Source organism: Sander lucioperca, chromosome 8, assembly GCF_008315115.2.
Source record: "Sander lucioperca isolate FBNREF2018 chromosome 8, SLUC_FBN_1.2, whole genome shotgun sequence".
Classification (NCBI taxonomy): domain Eukaryota; kingdom Metazoa; phylum Chordata; class Actinopteri; order Perciformes; family Percidae; genus Sander; species Sander lucioperca.
The window spans coordinates 37,653,318-37,673,275 of NC_050180.1; the positions used below are offsets into that span (position 1 = coordinate 37,653,318).

General features: G+C 40.3%; 1 protein-coding gene across 1 annotated transcript in view; it reads left to right on the plus strand.

Annotated features, from left to right (window-relative positions):
* slc49a4 (solute carrier family 49 member 4) overlaps positions 1-19,958 on the plus strand; it is a 52,769-nt gene that overhangs the window by 1,490 nt on the left and 31,321 nt on the right. Inside the window, exons 2-4 of the mRNA XM_031276924.2 lie at positions 6,154-6,247; positions 17,335-17,606; positions 18,272-18,401. Of these exons, the coding sequence (XP_031132784.1) occupies positions 6,154-6,247; positions 17,335-17,606; positions 18,272-18,401 (496 nt within the window). The remainder of the gene's footprint in view (positions 1-6,153; positions 6,248-17,334; positions 17,607-18,271; positions 18,402-19,958) is intronic.

Genomic DNA, 19,958 nt, shown 5'->3' on the forward strand with positions numbered 1-19,958 from the left:
TGCAGGACATTTTTACGTTGCGTAGTTTTACTTATATATAGTATAATCTGAATACTTCATCCACCACTGGCTGTTGAATGAAAATGTTGACTCCATAGTATATATATATATATATATATATATATATATACATACAGGGCATGAAGTTAACTTTTTTGACCACCAGCCACTGTGGCAGGTGGATTTTTAAATCCACCTGCCACAGGGACTTTTTACCAGCCACTTTTTTTTTGCGTCATGAAGGTGAAAAACAGGAATTGCTGTGTCTCTATGATCCTATCCTGTCCTATTGATGGTAGCCTACTCGTGAACATTGCGCCGTCATCACGTGCTGTAGTAGGGGGGCCCGCCTTGATAATCCTGTGTTGGCTCGTTACGCCACTGCATATATGAGATGAGATGACTAGACAAAATCTGGAGTAGCCTACGCCACCACAACAACAACAAAACACTGGTGAATGCGCACCATAACACATGAATGTTTTTTGTATAGTTCTTAAAAATAAAAAAATAAATAAAAAGGAAACTTGTTTTAGGGAGAATAATACTTATTACTATTAATTCATTAGCCTACTCTGGGCTGAGATTTTCAAGTAACCTTACCAAAAAGGCTCAGGATGCTGCAAATGTTGGTAAAATATGAAAAAGGCTGGTGGATTTAAGACACAAAATAATTTATTGGATGAATCAAATATGAACATATCTGTCAGTGGCTTGTTGATCTTTACATTGTTAGTTAATTTTCTATCCTGGCCTGGGACACATTCATACGGTTTAATAAAGTCCTTATTGGACTTTAACTTATCATTGCACTTACAATAACGTAGCTGTCCTCAATTTAGGTCATCCTGTAGGTCTCATCTGCGTTTTTTCCTGCATCCACTGTGTGCGTTTGTGTGTGTGTCTGTGCGTGCGTGTGTCTCTCTCTGTGTGTGTGTGTGTGTGTGTGTGTGTGTGTGTGATTGTGTGTGCGCGTCATTCGCGGGGGAAACGGAGCAGCCCCGCCCGCTACAGAGCCGACAATTTGAAACAGCAGCGCTGACTTTAGAGTGAAAAAACGTTACAGCGTACATTGATGTTAAAATGTCTACGTGTTGGCAGGACGGTCTGAAATGTTTTGACGGTCTTTCGCTGTACGTTTTGTTGGTAAATGTGAGATGTTTGAGTCACACACACGTCTCGTCTTCATATCAGAAACTAGGAAATTAACTTCACCCGTTCTCACTCCCGCTTGGTCAGTGGCTGCACGTGGGACTGCTGGGATTGTGTTAGTAATGAAAATGCGATAGGGGGCCCCGGCTGTCAATCAATGTCTTCCAGTGATGCGGGCCCCTGATTGGACCAGGCCCGTAAGCAACCGTGTACCCTGCTTACCGATAGTTACGAGTCTGAATCACTCAATTGTCATTGGCTACCCGCCGTGGCAGGTAGATTGACAGTTTCACCCGCCAATCACAAAAGTTACCCGCATTTGGCGGGTGGGCGGGTGCCAATTTCATGCCCTGTATATGTATATATATATATATATATATATATATATATATATATATACATACATGTTTTTTTGATGCTGATACAGTTCTCCAATATTTCCCCAACTGTAATTGGCGTAAAATACGTTTATGTAATCTAAAAACTGCAGGGATATGATCATTTCCCCACACAATTTCCGAAAACTCAAAAGATACTCAATTCTAAAGGTATGAAACAGAAAAGTAAAAAGCAGACACAGCAAATGTTTGGTATTTTTGATAAGTTACACAAACAATAAATTGAATATCAGAAATAAATAAGGTTTTTTTAAATCAGTATTTTTCTTCTTTTGCAAATTTGGCATTTGTATTAATTGACATGATCCTTGAAAATGTTGGCAGTTAATGGATGGATTGATACCACTATAACTTTTTAAATGCCAGGCTGTGCCAAAGGGTTGTCCATGCCCACTATACAGCATCAGAATTGGACCCTTGTGAGAGTTAAAAGTGCTGATGCAGGATAAGCAACTCTTGAAGGGCTTTTAAGACTTCTCTCTCTCAAAAGAGTTTAAATTCACAATGGTCTTGAAACCACAGAACATTCTGTAAAGTGCCTTTGCCTGCAGAAAAGCTCTTGACTTGAGCTACTGAGTCAGAACACACTTTACCTAACCAGTTCCTCTGTATCACCTGACTGACGCATAGTAGTTAATTCCTGGGCTGGACTGTCAGATGGCAAAAACAACGCTACAACGCAGTAGCAACATTACAGTCAATAGGCTGCTGATGAATTAAAGACCACAGGATACATCTTTCCAAGAAATTGCACAACACATCTTGTGATCCTGATTCATCAGCAGTTAGAGGTTGCTAGGTGTTTTGTTTGCCCAATTTAAACAAAGGTTGTCAAAATAAATCTACTGCTCTCAGTGAGTGGCAGAAACTTCTTACTGACAAGACTATAATGTAAAAGTAAAGTAAAGCTCCACTTTATACCCAGTTTGCAGCTCACTCTGCCTCTGAGTCACATATTGAGTTAGGGAAGCTCATTCAGCACTCACAAATTGAGTTAAGCCATGGTGTGACCTTGTTTAAAAAGCCTGTATGACATCCAGAGGTTGCAACAGGCTTACACTGTTGTATATGTGTTATACACACTCACTGGCTCTACTCCAACTTGTTAGTGTGGAAAATGCTTGGCCTCCCACTGGGAGTTCCCCCTACCTAAAGGTAGACACTGTTGATGAACAACAACACAGCAGTTGCCATCCATGAGAGGTTAGAGTCTTAAGATCAAGTCATATGTGATGCAGTCAGGCATAGTAAGCCTACATAACATGCTTAGGGTATGACATACATATGCTGATGTTGCAGAATGTGCCAGAGAGAGTTCATCTGCCTAATTACTGTAAATAGTGTGTTTACATGCAGTTTAAAAAAACGATTATAATAGTGTGAGGTTGTAAAGCTTGTAAGTCCTTCTTGCAGCAGCTGGCCTCTAGGGCCTCTCCGAAATATAGGTTACTGACTTTTTCTGTCACTAACAGGGGCAAACGCACTGCACCTTAATGAAACACACACAAATAGACAAAACACAAGCAAATTAAGAAAACATCTTCATGCTCTGCCTTTTTATTACCACAAGTTTACAGACACGTCTCTGCTGATTGAGTATCACCTGTGACCTGAGCCAATAAACTAGAGACACACCCTCCAAACGAGATAAAACATATCTCAAACATAGACTTAATATACAGTCTATGATCGCAAAGCAGTTTGCCCCTGTCGGCCACCGTACACATGCATTTCAGAAAGTACAGTAATATCACTGTAGCAACATTATTATGACATGATGCAGCAATGCCATTGGATTAACTTAATTTGAAAATGAGTTGCTCTTTGGATATTAAGTTTAAAAAATCCAATGTTCCCGTGGTAGGTTTAGAGCTAAAATTAAAAATTATTTTCATTAATATTTTGTTTTTTCTAATAATCATTTCGTTTATAAACCGACAAATTTAGTGAAGAATGTCCATCACAAGTTAGAGTCTGAGGTGACGTTGACTAATTGTTTTGTGTTACCACCAATATTCAAAGATATGCAATTTACAATAATATGAAACGGAAAAAAAGTAGCAAGTTCTCACACATGACAAGAGAAAGTTTGATATCATTGCTTGATAAATTACTTAAACACATTAGTGATTACCAAAATGGTTGTCTACTACCTGATTAATCGACTAATTGTTTCAATATTGGTTAGGTCTTTTTCAACAATTTCCACTTGCATGGTTACTACATGCCACACAAAACTAGTCTTGTGTATGGGACCAGCTTGTTATGTGCCTCATTTAAGGGCACCTTCATAACTGTTGTAGACCTATACTGCCCCAGGCATTTCAAAGAGAAATATTCAAGGCATTTAAAAATCTGTTAAAAGTCCTCTCTTCTAACTGGCTAACCCTCCAGAGGCATCTGAAACTGTGAAACCTAAATGAAGAAGCATTATTTTTAAAGGCTCATTCCACTATAGCATCTTCTCTAAATCAAGCTGACAATGAAATAAAGCTTTGTCTGATTCAGCTCTCACTAAAGCTGTGTGCCTTGATTTAAAAAGAAAGGGACAGCTGACAGAAAACTAATATTCTGTTGAGGGATTTAATTACAAGTCTATGACGGTACTTGTTGATACTAGTGATATGTGTAAAAATGTGATGCTGCGGAACACAAAGAGACAAAGGACTGACTGCATGCCCATGTCAATATAAAAAAATACAGCCTGACAAACTCCTAACATGCACCATGAGGCCGTATTGGCATGTTGTGACCAGTTTTTCCTATCAGGGATCAATAGAGTACTATTCCACCCCAGCCCTGTGTTAACTGGTGTTAGTCAGAGCTTTGGCTAAAAAAACAACTCGCATGGAAATAGAAGAACAGGGAAGTGGGGAGAGTTTCCTTAAATGGGCGTCATGCGGGTGAAACTGAGAATAGGCAGTTGGTAGAGCCGGCGCCCATATATAGAGGTTTACTCCTCGACGCAGCGGGCCCGGGTTCGACTCCGACCTGCGGCCCTTTGCTGCATGTCATTCCCCCTCTCTCTCCCCTTTCATGTCTTCTGCTGTCCTATCAAAATAAAGGCTGAAAATGCCCCAAAAATAACCTTAAAAAAAGAAACTGAGAATAGAGACTAAGTTGATAGAGAAAGGCTTCTTGTCTATACTACTGCTTTCACATAGGCCATATTAAACAAGGAACTTTTTTTTTGCACATTAGTGTTATACGTATGTACCACATGCACTTAGTTGCCAGTTTATTAGGTACACTTAGCTAAAACTAATGCAGTCGTTTTGGCCACCTCTCTGTATAAAGCACTTTAAATTACTGTACATCCTCCAAAAATGATCATACAGCTGAATCAACATCTCACACAGTTACAGAACATTATAACCATCATGACAAAAAGGTTTATTGTAAAACTGTTGTACTGTGTATATGTGCCTTTTTAAATGGTGCTGAAATGATTAATCAGTTAACAAAAAATGAATCTGGAACAATTGTGTCCAATTAATCGTTTAAGTAAGTTTTCAAGTAAAAAAACCAAAACAAATATTTGCTATTTCCTGCTTCTCAAATGTGAGTTATGCTGGGTTTTTTTAAATTTTATTTAATGTCACTGTTAATTAAACATCGTTGGGTTGACGTGAAGTGTTTAAAGTGCCCATATTATGAAAAAATCACTTTTTCTGGGATTTGGGGTGTTATGTTGTGTCTCTGGTGCTTCCACACACATACAAACTTTGAAAAAAATCCATCCATGCTGTTTAGAGTGAGATACAGTTTCTGAATGTGTCCTGCCTTCAGTCTCTGGGTGAGCTGTTCAAAATCAGCACGGCTTGTGATGTCACAAGCCGAAACGAGCTGGCTAACCGCAACCATTAGCTCGTAGCGTTAGCATGCTAGCATGCTACCTCGTTCTCAATAGCAAAGCACTGCTACAACACACACAAGTTCACCATAATCTACAAAAGAACTACTTACATGTGCGCCCTCATTTAGAAGTCTCCCAGCTAATCCTGCCTTGTAACTGACCGAAGTTGTAGAAACAGCCTTTCTTTTACTGTCTATGGAGCTAGCTAGCTGACATGATCTACATCTGAGCTACTGCACATGTGCAGTGCAATCAAAGATAGTACAGAAGAAGAAGAAGAAGAAAAGAGGTCTCACTCTGTAGCTAAAACAGAGACCTGAAAAGAGGATCTGCAGCACTGAGAGAGAGCACTGCAGTACAACAAAAATATGGTGTTTTTTGAAAATTAAACCGTGTAAACCTATTCTGGTATAACCTTAAAATACAATTATGAACCTGAAAATGAGCATAATATGGCTGCTTTAATGTGAAGATGTCACCTTAGTCTCTGGGAAATAGTAATTTTCACCTTTTTATTATTATTGTTTTTATTATATTATTATTATTATTTTTTTACATTTTACAGACTAAACAAAGACAAACAACTTATTAATCAAGTATGAAGTAGTCATTATTAGTAATACAATTATTTGTGATAGGAAAACATTTTACTATATGGGTTGGTGACGTCTCAGCCTCTTATCCTCTTTTTTTTTATCTTTCATAATTTTACTCTTTTCTTCCCTTTCCATCACCTGTCTCTTCCAGGTTTGCGGGCGTCCCTCCTCCTCTCTGCGTTCCTCATGCTGTTAGGAGCAGCTTTAAGGAGCATCCCTCTGACAGAACAGCATTTTAGAAGATGGTAAGATTCCTCTGTGAACATTAAAGTGCTCATATTATGCTTTTTGGCTTTTTCCCTTTTCCTTTATCGTGTTATATATCTTTTTTTGTGCATGTTATAGGTTTACAAAGTGAAAAAGCTCCAAACAGCTCTATTGTAGTCCAGCCTTTACTTCCGTGACAAACGTGCTTCACTTTGTAACACACGTTATAATGTTTGCCTAGCTGCTAGCGTGGCACTCCCTCATACTCTGCTTCTGACTGGCTTGTTGTCCTTACCTATGTACTACGCATGTGCGACTCCCAACAAAGATGGAACAGAAGTGAGATGCCTCAATCGGTAGCTAAAACGGAGAGCTCAGCATACAGGGTGAAAAGAGGAGCTGCAGCAATGTGTAGTACAACAAGAATATGTATGTAATTAAACCATGTAAACCTATTCTGGTCCAACCTCTAAATACAATTATGAACCTGAAAATGAGCATAATATGAGCACTTTAAGTTACCAGATGGTTCAAGGAGGCAACTATGATGAATCTTTGAAAGGTTTTGGAAAGGAGGCAGAGAGTGACCCATGCTCCTCATAACTTCCATAATTTGATTCATTAGACAAACTTTTCAAACCGAGTGCCAGGACCAACTATGTACATCAGTTTATTGACAAACGAGCTGCTTGCCAAAGTTAGGACCTCTCCTTGTCTAATGAGTTCCTCATGATTTGTGATGTAGCAGATATGATTAGTAGATTGGCGGATTAGTCAATTCACAGAAAATTAATCAGACACTGTATTTTATCATTGATTTATTGTTTCAGTCATATTTCAAACTGGTTTTAGCTTCTTAAAGTCGAATATAATAAACTGAATATATTTGGGTGTGGACTGGATTAAACATGTCATTTGAATATGTCCCTTTGGGTTCTGGGAAATTATAAACAAGACATTTTACAGACAAAATGATTTGTTGATTAATTCAGAAAATAATTGACAGATTAATCAATATTAAAAAAGGTTGTTTACATGCTCATTATGACACTGCGGTACACCGTTAGCCATGTTTACCATCTTAGTTCAGCATGTTAGCATGCTAATGTTGGCTAATTAGCACTAAACAAAGTGCAGCTGAGGATGATGGGAATTTCATCAGTTTTGCAGGTATTTGGTAATACATTTTCAAAAACATTTAAAGGTGCAATATGTAATACTGACAGCTAGTGTTTAAAGGTCCAATATGTAATATATTTACTGTAATAAATCCAAAAATGACCCCAATGCGTCATCAGATATTAAGGAAACATGCTAAGTTGAAATACTATCTTTTCTGACAACAATACTAATGCCAGTATTTTCTCCTTTTGAAATTTCCGTTCCGTGACAGAATTTCTGTTTGTGTTTTGGCCTGTTTGTTGTTATCAACTGCCCAGTTTGTCAGCCAGGCCGGGTTGCCAGATATACCTGTAAAAACGTAAACCCAGCGTGCTACAGCTGTGAGGTTAGTACAGCCATAAAAGCAGCGAACAAACGAAGAGGATCAACGGAGATTGATTTTACCCGACAAAAAAACGGCATGTTTCTAATAGTTGCGTGACCAGAGACGTAACAAACCCGTCTGGGTAAATATTGGAGATGTATTTGAAAGATGGAGACAGCTTAGAGCTCAAAAGGTAGAGTAGGTAGGCAGAGTTGGCTAATTTCCTCCTGAACAGGTAAGCATTAGCTTCAGGTTAATTTATCACAGCTACTAGGGACGGGCATTTTATGTCATTTCAACATTTGTGTAGCTACTCACATTGAATTATATAGCTAGAGTACCCGAGTTGGTTACTCACAAAAACAATTGAAACACAGCCAGTGAAGTGATCCCGACTGGTCCTGGCTAACGCCGCCATGCTAACCCTGCTAACTGCTAACATTACCAGGACCAGGCAAGCAGCCACGGCTGTTTACAACGTGTAAGCGGTTGTAGCCGACACCGGTGAGTTATTTGAAGCCAAGAGAGGGGGGCTGTAAATTGGAAAGAGAGGACCTTGAGTTTGCAGTGTGTTTAGCGATTGTTGCCGTAATTCTAAGCCAATAAAGTGTGTTCAGTCGGGTGGAAAAGGACGTCAAGGTAGTGGTATTTTTAGCGGTTCCTATCGTAATTCTAAGCTGAGGAAGTGTGTCTGTCTGGCGTGTGGAGAGGATGGCGAGGTTGTGGGATTTTTTAGCAGTTCCTTCGGTAATTCTAAGCCGAAAAAGTGTGTCTTTCAGTTAGGTACAGAGCTCCTCGTGAGCACGGGCTTTTATGACTGTCAATATAGCTAGCATCTAACGTTAGCTACTCCGCTGTGCTGTGGAGTGATGTCTGGCTATGTGAGACAAGCGTCTAGCAACATTGTTGTGGATGCTCCGGTATCAGCCTGGCAACCAACGTGAACTTCGAGTCTGGGGAGGAGGGTGCGGGGGAGACGACTCTCTCCAGTATTTTGCTGCAGTACTATTTTAAAGTATCAGTCAGTATTACATATTGCACCTTTAAAATAGTTACTGCAGTACAAATTCAATCATCAAATTCAGTCATCCCCAGACTCGAAGTTCACAGAGGTTGCCAGGCTGAAACCGCGGCATCCACAACAATGTTGCTAGACGGTTGTCTCACATAGCCAGACATTACTTCACGGCACAGCGGAGTAGCTTACATTAGGTGCTGGCTCTATTGACAGTCATAAAAGCCCGTGCTCACGCGGAGCTCTGTACCCAACTGACAGACACATTTATTCGGCTTAGAATTACTGTAGGAACCGCTAAAAACAACAACCTTGCTGTCCTCTATACCCGATGGACAGGCACACTTCCTAGGGTTAGAATTATGGCAGGAACCACTTAAAACACAACAACCTCGCCGTCCTCTCCACCCGACGAACAGACACACTTCCTCGGCTTAGAATTACAGTAGGAACCGCTAAAAATAACATAACCTTGCCGTCATCTCCACCCGACTGAACACACTTTATTGGCTTAGAATTACAGCAACAATCGCTAAACACACTGCAAACTCACTGTCCTCTCTTCCTGATTTACAGCCCCCCCCTCTCTTGGCTTAAAATAACTCGCTGTTGTCGGTTACGGCTGCTGAACAGGCTACACGTTGTAAACAGCCATGGCCTGCTTGCCTGGTCCTCTGGTAATGTTAGCAGTTAGCAGGGTTAGCATGGCGGCGTTAGCCAGGACCAGTCAGGATCACTTTACTGGCTGTGTCCCAATTGTTTTTGCAAGTAACAAACTTGTGTACTCTAGCTATATAATTGTGTGAGTACACAAATGTTGAAATGACATAAAATGCACGTCCCTTGTAGCCGTGATAAATTAGCCTAAAGCTAATACTAACCTATTCAGGAGGTAATTAGCCAACTTGGCGTACTTTTGGGCTCTAAGCTGTATCTTTCAAATACATCTCCAATATTTACCCGGGGTTTGTTACGTCTCTGGTCACGCAACTGTTAGAAACATGCCGTTTTTTTTAGGTCTTTAGCATTAGCATTGTTGTCAGAAAAGATAGTATTTCAACTTGGCATGTTTCCTTAATAGATGATTATACATTGGGGTTATTTTTGGATTTATTATAGTAAATATATTACATATTGGACCTTTAAGGGATCAAAGTATTGTTATGATGGCGACAAATCTACCAAATTGTATGGCAATCCGTCTAACAGTTGTGTGGACATTTCAGTCTGGACCAAAGTGGTGGACAGACAGACACACCAACATTGCCATCCATAGCCGCTAGCGTGGCTAAAAGTATAAGCGGCAGGTGCTATATTCAGCTGTATTGATTCTAACCAAGGTCCAGTTTATTTCTCTTCAAAGTAGAGACCTGTAACTGGTTAGAGGGACATACCGAAGGCATTTCGCTGCCAGAGAACAGGATTCTGAGAGACAGCTCAATACTGGGTGGATCCTTTGCTTCATTTTTGTGTGTGTCCTTGCCATCGGTTTCCTCCCATATCAGACAGCACTTTGACAGGCCTTATGTGGAAAGCATAAAATAATCCCATTATTCTTAGTGTTTCATTCTCAACTTTACTCATGAGCTCAGAGAAGGTCATTTCAATTATAATGTGCCTTTTAAAAATGTAATTGCATTGAATATTTCTGTATGGTAATCTGCCTAATGATTACTTTTTGGCTCATAAAATATCAATACATAAAGGAAATTATATTTCCACAGAATGAATCACATATCACTTTCACTCCATGGATTTGAGGATTTTTTTTCAAAAAAGTGTGGCTTTTAAGAGCAGATAAATCAATTTTGTTTCTCAATTTCTTTCTCTCCGTGTTTCATGAGGCTGCGGTTAGAAAGCCATCAGTGGAGTTAACAGCCAAAGGTGCAGTGATATAGGCTTAATGTACGGAAAATAAAATGTTAAAGTATATTAAGAAGAAGAGGTGATAGAATCATGATTCCCTTGTGAGAGTGTCTATGCTGAAAAAGGGTATTTACAATTTGCTGTGAAATGTCAAGTTTTGCACCCTGGATTTGTTGCCTCTCCGTTAGGGGTGTTGGAATTCATCATTACATTGATGCATCGCGATGTGGACCTTGACGATTCTGCATTGATGCAGTGACAGACCATAATTGATTATTGCCTATTGATGTTACTTATTGATTTTCCGGTCGCTGCTTTTTTTGTTTTTGCATTTTGTCTGTTGTCTGCTGTGTTCTAGTCTATATCCCTGATGTTCCACTTCCGGGATTGCTCCGGTGCCGCAGGAAATTCCGCCGGATGCATGTGTTTTCACCAATGTCCATTTCCTTGCGCTTTCTTTGTGTTGGAATTCTAAACTCTGGTGGATTTATGAGGACTATGGTTAACTGCTCCTCAGATCTCTGCATGGTAAATTGAGACAGCTAGCTAGACTATCTGTCCAATCTGAGTTTTCTCTCGCACGACTACTTTACAGTGGCTCCGTGTGGAGCTTAGCGCCGCCCATGACGATTGTGATTGGTTTAAAGAAATGTCAATAAACCGGAGCACAGTTTTCTCCCATAGAGACCCTCCTCCGCTCCGCAGCGTATGGATGGTCTGGCAAAGCGAGACTAGCTGTGTTCAGACTCCGCTATATTCAGGAAGTGTCTTTTTCAAGAGCAGATACAATAAAAGGGGAGTTCATATACAGTATATCTGACTGCTTAAATTTGTTGATGAAAACCATGTGTAGCAATAAATAATAATATTGAGGAGGTGACGCATCGGGATATCAAATCGAATTGTTGACAGGATACTCGAAATCGAATAGTGAGACCAGTGAAGATTCACACCCCTACTCTGCGTGTGGTTGTAGCATTCTCTATTCGTGTGTTTCTAACAGCTCATATTAATAGCACCAAGGGTTCTTTCCACAGCCTTGAATCAAGAGTAACATCCTTTTACATGAGTCCACTTCTACATGCTCATACCAACATGTAGACTAAAGACATGTTTCTGCAGACATCTCACACTGTTAACCTTGTATAGATCACTGCGTTACATAACAACATAATCTGGTCTTGGTTGTGTTTTACAGTGGCAACCTTTACAGGCCACACAAGGCAGGGACCTACCTTTACCCAACAAGAAAAGAGCATATTTTTCTGTGGAAACTTTTTATTTCACTGGGAAATTTGGCTGTAAAAACGTTAGCTTAAATCAAACTTATCCTCTGGAATTTGTCATTGCTTTTAGTGGAGTGGCTATGTCCTTAATCTTAAGGATGTTGTATTTACCTGGCTGCATAGTAAACCACACGGACCCTGTTTTATTTCATGGTCTTCCAGAAATTATAGAGGGATCTAGCTGAAGTTTTATTCTTATCTGTAAATCAAAACCCAAATCCAGCTATAGTCTACAAACTATTTGTTTTATTGTTTTATCTATCGTGACCCCTTAAAAGAGTACTTCAGTGATTTTTATATCGCACTTCCAAAAAGTCCAAAAAGTTTTAGTCTGTAGTACTGGATCATACATCCCATAACCCAACTCAAAAATGTTGTCTGTAAATTTCCCCTGCCTGGTTAATGGCAGTTTTTAACGCAAGCTTAATGTTAAAAATGTGTAGTCTCTAACTCCAATCCAGATGACACCATGAGTGGTTATTTTCTCACAGATCCTCCTGAGCCACAGACAGCATTACACAACTGAGAAAGTGAATTCTCGATGTGTAAAATTGGTGGAGTTTCCCCTCTTATGATAGCCTAAAGCTCATTGATGGCAGTCAGTGCAACCACAATCATTGCTTTGTTTTAAGCTCATAAACTTCAGGTTCACAACACCTGGTAACTCATGAATGAAGGTGTCTTCACAAACCTGAAAATGTAACTTAGGGCTCAACCTTTCTCCTGACCCTTGTACAACAACATTCCTAATGCAGCTTCACTTGACATTTTTGAGCCTTTTACTGTAAAGGAGAAAATACAGTAGTAGTAGAAACAGGGCTGCAAAGTCACAAGAAACCTTTTCCTCAACTTGTTTGGATATCCACGGGTCAGGATTGTTTAGCGGTCAAACGTACACTTCAGCATCAGTGAAGTGCAGTCAGTGCAGTACAAAAACCAGTATCTCCAACATGCTTTAAGTCTCACCCCTCCTGAATCCAGCCTCTGAACCCTCCTGAACAGGTCCAGAATATATCAGTTCTTAGTGGTTGCTAGCGCACAAAGTTTAAGGTAGACTTGATGCGAGCTGTATGCTGCATAGATGATGAGGACAGCCTTTCACAGCCATGACCTCAGGTCTTTAGATACAGTATTCAGAGTGGAAACATGATTGCATAATGAAAGCCATGATAACATGCTTTACACAGCAAATGTTACTTCGGACACAGTTCAGCCTAATTTGCATCTTAAATGTAATAGGTCATAACTCTTGAAGCCATATTTTAATGGATGATATGTGTTATCTGAACTTATCTCAGTAAAGTACAGGCTGATATAACCATGTAGCTCCCTGGAGCACCAGTAGATGTCACTCTTTGCTTTGCAGTAGTGGAGATAACGCAGTATCAGGCTGTGAGAGCTTTGATTAGTGACCTGCGTCTGCTGCTCTGTGTGCCGGCTCTCATAAACAGGATATTTTTGTCATATCAGACATATTGGTTTTTGATGATGGTTCAGATGACCTGAGAGACAGGGAGGGGGCCTAACAAAACAGTTAAGTCTAGCTGGCTCCAGAACTTTGAATGTATGAAGTTCAAGGGCATTGCAAGAGCGCTCAAACACAGCATTTGAGTTTCCTGCTCCCCTGATCAGTAGACAAATGGCGACAGTGAGAAGTTCCCTCGACAGCCAGCCCCCTGCAGATCTGTGTTTGTTCCACATGCCGTTTCATGTTTTTGATAGCCAATTACTACAATGTATTTTCATCACATCCTCTTGAGGAAATAAACCGCCTCTTTGTTTTGAGTTTTTAAGATCTTTTTTAGGAAATCAAAGGTAGTTGTGGAAGTTCCTCTCTTGTATAACCAGGATCTTCTTTGTAGCTGTCACGTTTGAAAAAGATCTGAGTGTTTGTTTTGTGATATTCAGATAAGAAGAGAAAAGCCACTGCTGCATCAGTGGTCACTGATTAGACATTGCTGTGATTAGGTCTACTCTCAAATCAAAGACATGAAATCCTTACCCTCTCGTTTTCAGGCATTCACTCGTTTCTCTGGCCCTCTCAGTGTCTCTCTCTCTCTCTCTTTCTCTCTTGTATTTAAATATAAACCAGTTGTGTGATTAGTAAGTGTCTATCAGTAAGATCTCAGATTCACTCAGACACAGTCTGATTGGCCATGAGAACACACTGTGGGTCCCGCAGCAGGCTGTCACATTACTGTGACGATTGCTGTGGTGTTATTTTCAAGACAGAATTGGCCTGGCCTTTCTGTGATGGCAGAATCGGGTTTGTCAGCCCTGGCGGACCAGAAGCAGTGGCAGGATTTCACCACAGTGCTGGCTTCTTTGTCTCATCCTCGATCATATTCCGTCTGACAGGGTTCATCAATACTGATTAACTTAATCATCCAGTTGAAAAAAAGCTGCTCCCTTTCCTTTTCTTTCCTTCTCCTGCCACAGTGCGGCAGTCCTCATGTTACTCACCATCCATCCTCATCACCTGTCACATTAAAGGCAATTTTTGTAGTCACATCCATCCTGGGAGCAAAAAGACAGTAAGACTGGGGATTGAACTTTAAAGCTTTAAAGTACTGACCAAACTTTGTGATCCAAAGTTTTAAAAGCTGTGAAGTTCTGAAAGCTGTGGTCAAATTGGTCCGATTAAGTTTATTTATTTATTCAGATACATGAACTAAAATTATATTTTTATATTGCATTTTATTTACACAAAGCTTATTGTGTTGAGACAAACTTAAACACTGGTGGACTTTAAAAGATTGGCTTGTTTTGTTTTGCTAAATCTAAAAAAGAATGCTTTGAAAAAATAAGATTGAGACAAAAGTATCATTTAGGCCTCTGTACTAAATATGAGGTCACACTAGGTCACAGAGATGTTGTTTTAATTTACACTGGGTATCTTTGTTGCTTTGATAATCAGACAAACTGGATTTGGAATAATCATGATGTCTAATGAGAAGATACAGTAGAGCAGGTATATCAGTCTGGTATCTGGAACATTCCCAGGCCTAAATGAGACTGTAATTACAGGATGTGCTCCAAAACCTGCCAGTTGGGCGTGGTTTCCATTCCATTTCAATTTGGCACACAAAACGGAACATGTCGACTTGAATCAACTGTTCTGTGCAGCAGGTAAACAAAATACCATGTGTCATCAAGAATATAGAGTACAAATACGTATTTCCCATGGATTGTTGTGGCTGAATCCAAATAGAAAAAGTACTGTACTGTCTACCAACACTTAAAAGCTGTGAAAAGATTAAATTAACCTTAACTACTGCATATCTACCACCTGCTCTCTATTTTATTATCAGCTGATAGAGGTTCAGCATCATACCTGTTGCTAGCACTCCATTCAAGTGGGTTTCTCTGCCCCTATCGTCACGAAACAAGTGACACGCCACCCCAGCCACTGTGATATGCCTAGTGTTGTAGTTAGTGGTAAACAAAGTGCCATTTAGTAATGCCTTAACTTTTTCAAGTGATATTCATGCCTGAAGACAACTCAAAGGCATTGAAACATGCCGCAAAAATATAGAACCTTAACATGGAGCACAAATCTATGAACACTTATATCCTTGTCTTTAACTTGTTTTTTGGAGGTACTTTGCACACATAAAGAACTAAATATCATATTCTGGTTTCAGAAACCTGTATAAGATCAGACATCTTTGACCTAAATCACGTGGTGGTAAGTTTGTAAAACAAAGACATCATGACAAGTAGTGTAATGATGATCTACATACTGAAGTGAAAAGTGTAACACCGGTAGTGTGGAGGATACATTTTATCGCTTGTCAATCTCGTCTTTCATCACTCGAGGAAAATAGCGGAGTGGTAAATGCAGCAGTGTCCTGACACTGGTTTCTTCCCTTAGTTGCTGAGGTAACTCACTTGGCACAGAAATGACAGAGAGGATGGATGTGGAGGAGGCAAAGAAGGGCCTGCACCAACATAGATGACCAGATGAGAAACCATGATCATGTTTAGACTCATGTCTACAGCGAGATTAATAACCAGGTTGTTCTGTGTTCCATGAAAATGTCATATTCCAAATATGATCAAAACTACGGTGCAAACATACTCAAACATACTTAGATGTCATCATGGAAATTCACTAATCTGTAATAGAACACCATTGAAAACTCTTGTTTGGTAATTGAGCAATAAAGACGGAGACACATAAAACAAATCTACAAAGAAAGGAGAAAGGCGTAGGATGACTAAAAAGTAAGAGCCACAGAGTATTTTAGAAGGTGCTGGTGTGTAGGCTGAGATGTGGCAAGGAGATATAGGGGTGAACAAAATATTCTCCAATCAGTCTGTCACTGACCACTGCACTTTGTATTCTGCCATTTATCAGTGAACCCTAGAAGCAACAGCAATGTTAAAGAGAGCTAGAGGGCAGAGAAGTGTAAGCACACAGTAGAGACAAACAAACAAACTGGTATATGCCTGCTGGAAGTCAGAAGAGTTTGCTTTTTTAAATGTAGGGCTCGGTATTGAACCTCAATACCAAACTAAACACGTCCTTAGCACATGGTGTTGAAAACGGTCACAAACCAAAAGATGGCATCGGTTTTCTGTTCAAATTTGTAATCTTGTTTACCTATTCTCTGATCACATAGTTCCTGAAATATCCATATAGATTGCCAGCATTAGACTGTTTATATTTAGGTGAAGTTCATGTATGGCTATTTATGTTAAGACATTTCACTTTTTAATTTTCTTTTAGACAGTTTTGAAGGGGGCTGAGGGTGTTGAGGGGTCTGATGGCATCAGGAGACATCTCCGAGTACATCTGTCTCGCGCAGCTCAGTCTAAAGATGCACAAGTGAGACAGTGACTCTCAGGGGCAGGTTCAGGTTCTTAATTCCCCAGAGACGATTACACCTTATTTTTAAGACTAGAAAAGTGCAATTTAAATACAATACATTTACAAAATTTGCTTTTTGTGCAATGTCCCTGAAACAGCTGGCAGTGGAAATCTCACATATGGTTAGTGGCTATGTAAAGTTAAATATAAAGGATCACATTTTCATGAATTTACTGTAGCTTTTCAAGGTAATTGTGGGCGAACACAATTCAGACTCAACCTTTAACACACTAAACTTCATTACAGTAACTGAAAGCAGCTGAGCTGATAAAACTGGATTTGTCACATCTGGCTAGCTGTTAGCCAGATAAACTTACACAACTTTAGTGCCTGGTCTCACCGTTAGCATATATTAGCCTTATTGTTATTCTTTTACATGAGTTAGTCACTATGCTGTGGTAAAATGATTTCTTTAAAAGATTGTGAACCTCATGCTCATCACAAGATTATAATTCTTGATATTTGCTGTTCAGAACAAAGTGCAGCACAGATGTCTAACACACCACTTTATCACAGTGTCGTGCGTGATTCTCTTTTGTCTTTGTGTGATGTTATTAGTGAAGAATTGAAGCTATTTTCTCCTGCTGTTTCTGTCATAGGTTGATACACGTAGGTCAGTTTCTGAATGGTTTAGCTGGCCCAACCATAATGAGCGCCGGCCCCTTCCTCTCCACCACATGGTTCGCCCCTGACCAGAGAGCCACCGCAACTGCAGTGGCCTCACTCTTCTCCTACCTGGGAAGCGCTGCTTCGTTTGTAATAGGACCTCTGGTTGTGCCAGCCCCCAACGACACCCAGGCAGCAACCACGATGGTAGCAGCAGTTTCTGACAGCTCCATCCGGGACAGAATCCAGCTGGTTATGTATGCAGGTACTAACAGCAAGCGAAAAACCTCTGAGGGCGTGGAGGATCGATAGCACATCATTTTGACATCATGTCAGCCCCGTCAAGGGACACAAATACAATCAGGCGAGGGGATCCAAGAATTTTGCAGAAACACCAAAAAAAAAACAATTATAATGTTCATAACCGCCCCTCTAAAAAATAGATTGCTGGGACTGTTATGCTTAACTGATTCAGAAAATTAAAAGCACGCTGAAAAGAGAAATGAGCGTGCTGTAATAGATTGAGGCTGCAGCTTTTGTTTAACCTAAGGTAGTATTGTTATTAATTTTTAAAGGACAAAGCAGACACCTTTTGTGAACCAAAAGTTTTGGAGGTCAAAATCCAAACTAAAGATCAATGTGAGTGGGAATGCAACTCTGTCAAGGAGAAATGTGCAGCTGCTGCTTGATCCATATTTGATGTCAAGAAAGAGCAATGGAGCTAAAATAACCAAACCGTATAATGTGTTGCTTCTCCAAGAGTCTATAGCCTTGTCTAGTCGGCCATTATGTTCATTCCAAGTATGATTTCAGAGAACTTTTAAGATGTCACAGTGACCTTTTTTAAAATGTCAAAATAATCTGACTTCCTCATCTATGAATTAACATGTACCGTATGTTTCTTTTATCTGTGTCGCTGTGCTCGAGCAGAGTTGGCTGCAATTGCTGTGCTTTTTGCGGCCGTCCTACTGTATTTCCCGTCACGCCCACCGATGCCTCCCAGTGTGGCCGCTGCAAGCCAGAGACTCAGTTACAGGAGCAGCATCTGCAGACTTCTTAGGTAAAACACACACACACACACACACACACACACACACACAAACAATACCACACCCCTTGTTTCAGTACATTATTGAGTATGCCTTACTTGATGTGTCTTGACTTGATTCAACTTGGGTTAAGACGTGTAAAGCAAGTAAAACTTCAGTACTGCATTTGAAATTAGTTTCAGGTGCTGTTATGTTTTACAACTTCAAGAAAGCGGTCAAGAGCATATTTCTGCAGCATCTTCAATGCTCTCTAACTGCTGTGTCTACAAATCTATTAGGTCTAGTTTAGTTTCTTATTTGCTGATGCGTTGCGCGCTTCTTGGAAAGTTAAAGTGACAGAATCTTGCTCTGGAGAAGGATTTGGAATCTTAATGAAGGTGTCTGCCACTCACCATCTGCTTGGGTTGTTATCAAAGAAACCCCAGCCTTCCCTCTAGATTCATTACTAAGATATAATAAACTGGTTGCTTTTGAAAACTATATCATCCTCTGCATCTGTACCATCAGGGTCAGTGGTCAATGTATTCCAAAGACACCACTGATGCATGCGGTTAGAGAGAGAGATGGTCTATTATGACAAGGTCCTGAATCTCAATAGTTGAATGCACTTATTGATGTTTCATCACCTTTTTTGTTTTTTTTCCTCCCAGGGAAAGGCATAAGGGAAGAGTTAAGATGATTCAATCACACTGTAACACCCCCATCACTACACCCTGCCTCACTTTCCACCAAGGCAATATTTATCCTCCAGGCCATGAGGAAACAGCATATTGCCTGAGGAGCGAGTGAAGTGCCTTTTGCCTAGCTTGTGGAGGAATGATGCCTATGGCAGTGGCCAGGGATTAAAGGGTTGGAGAAGGGAGAGGAAAAGCTGGGCGATGGTAGCCAGGGAGTTGGCCTAGCTTTGTTGGCTAAACTCAGTCCCTTGCTGTACAAAATAGCTTCACTACTGTGCCATGCTGACCAGCACAGAGAGGCTCAGCTCCCTGTAAGAGCTCCCTCAGATAGATGACAGGGACCAAGCTGATATCAACCTAATGCATAGTTACAGAGAGACACACACACACACACACACACACACACACACACACACACACACACACACACACACACACACACACACACACACACACACAGGCACACACAGACTGGCCAACTTAACTAGGCCATCAAGCCGAGAGGGTTTCTGTTCCACTTGTGATAGGCAGCCTTCCAGTGACCTGTTTGGCCAACGTGTTGTATCTCGGTCCAGCAGCATCAAGCCTTAGAATTCTCCTGCAGGGACTGGACAGGAAAATTGACTTTTGAGTCTTTGTCTTCATGTGTACTCATACAGATGGTAGACAAAATAATGTAAACACTTTACGAAAAAGGAATGCAACCATAAAGAGCCACAAATTAATATTTTTATATTAAAATGCCCTCATAAATCCACTGTATGATTCCTGCACATTGCATAACATCAAAGTTACTGGTTAGCCAGTGAGAAAAGTGGAACATCTAGCAGCTAAGGAATCAGATATTTGTTATACCTGATCTGTTTAATAAGTCAGTATCGGCCCTGATAC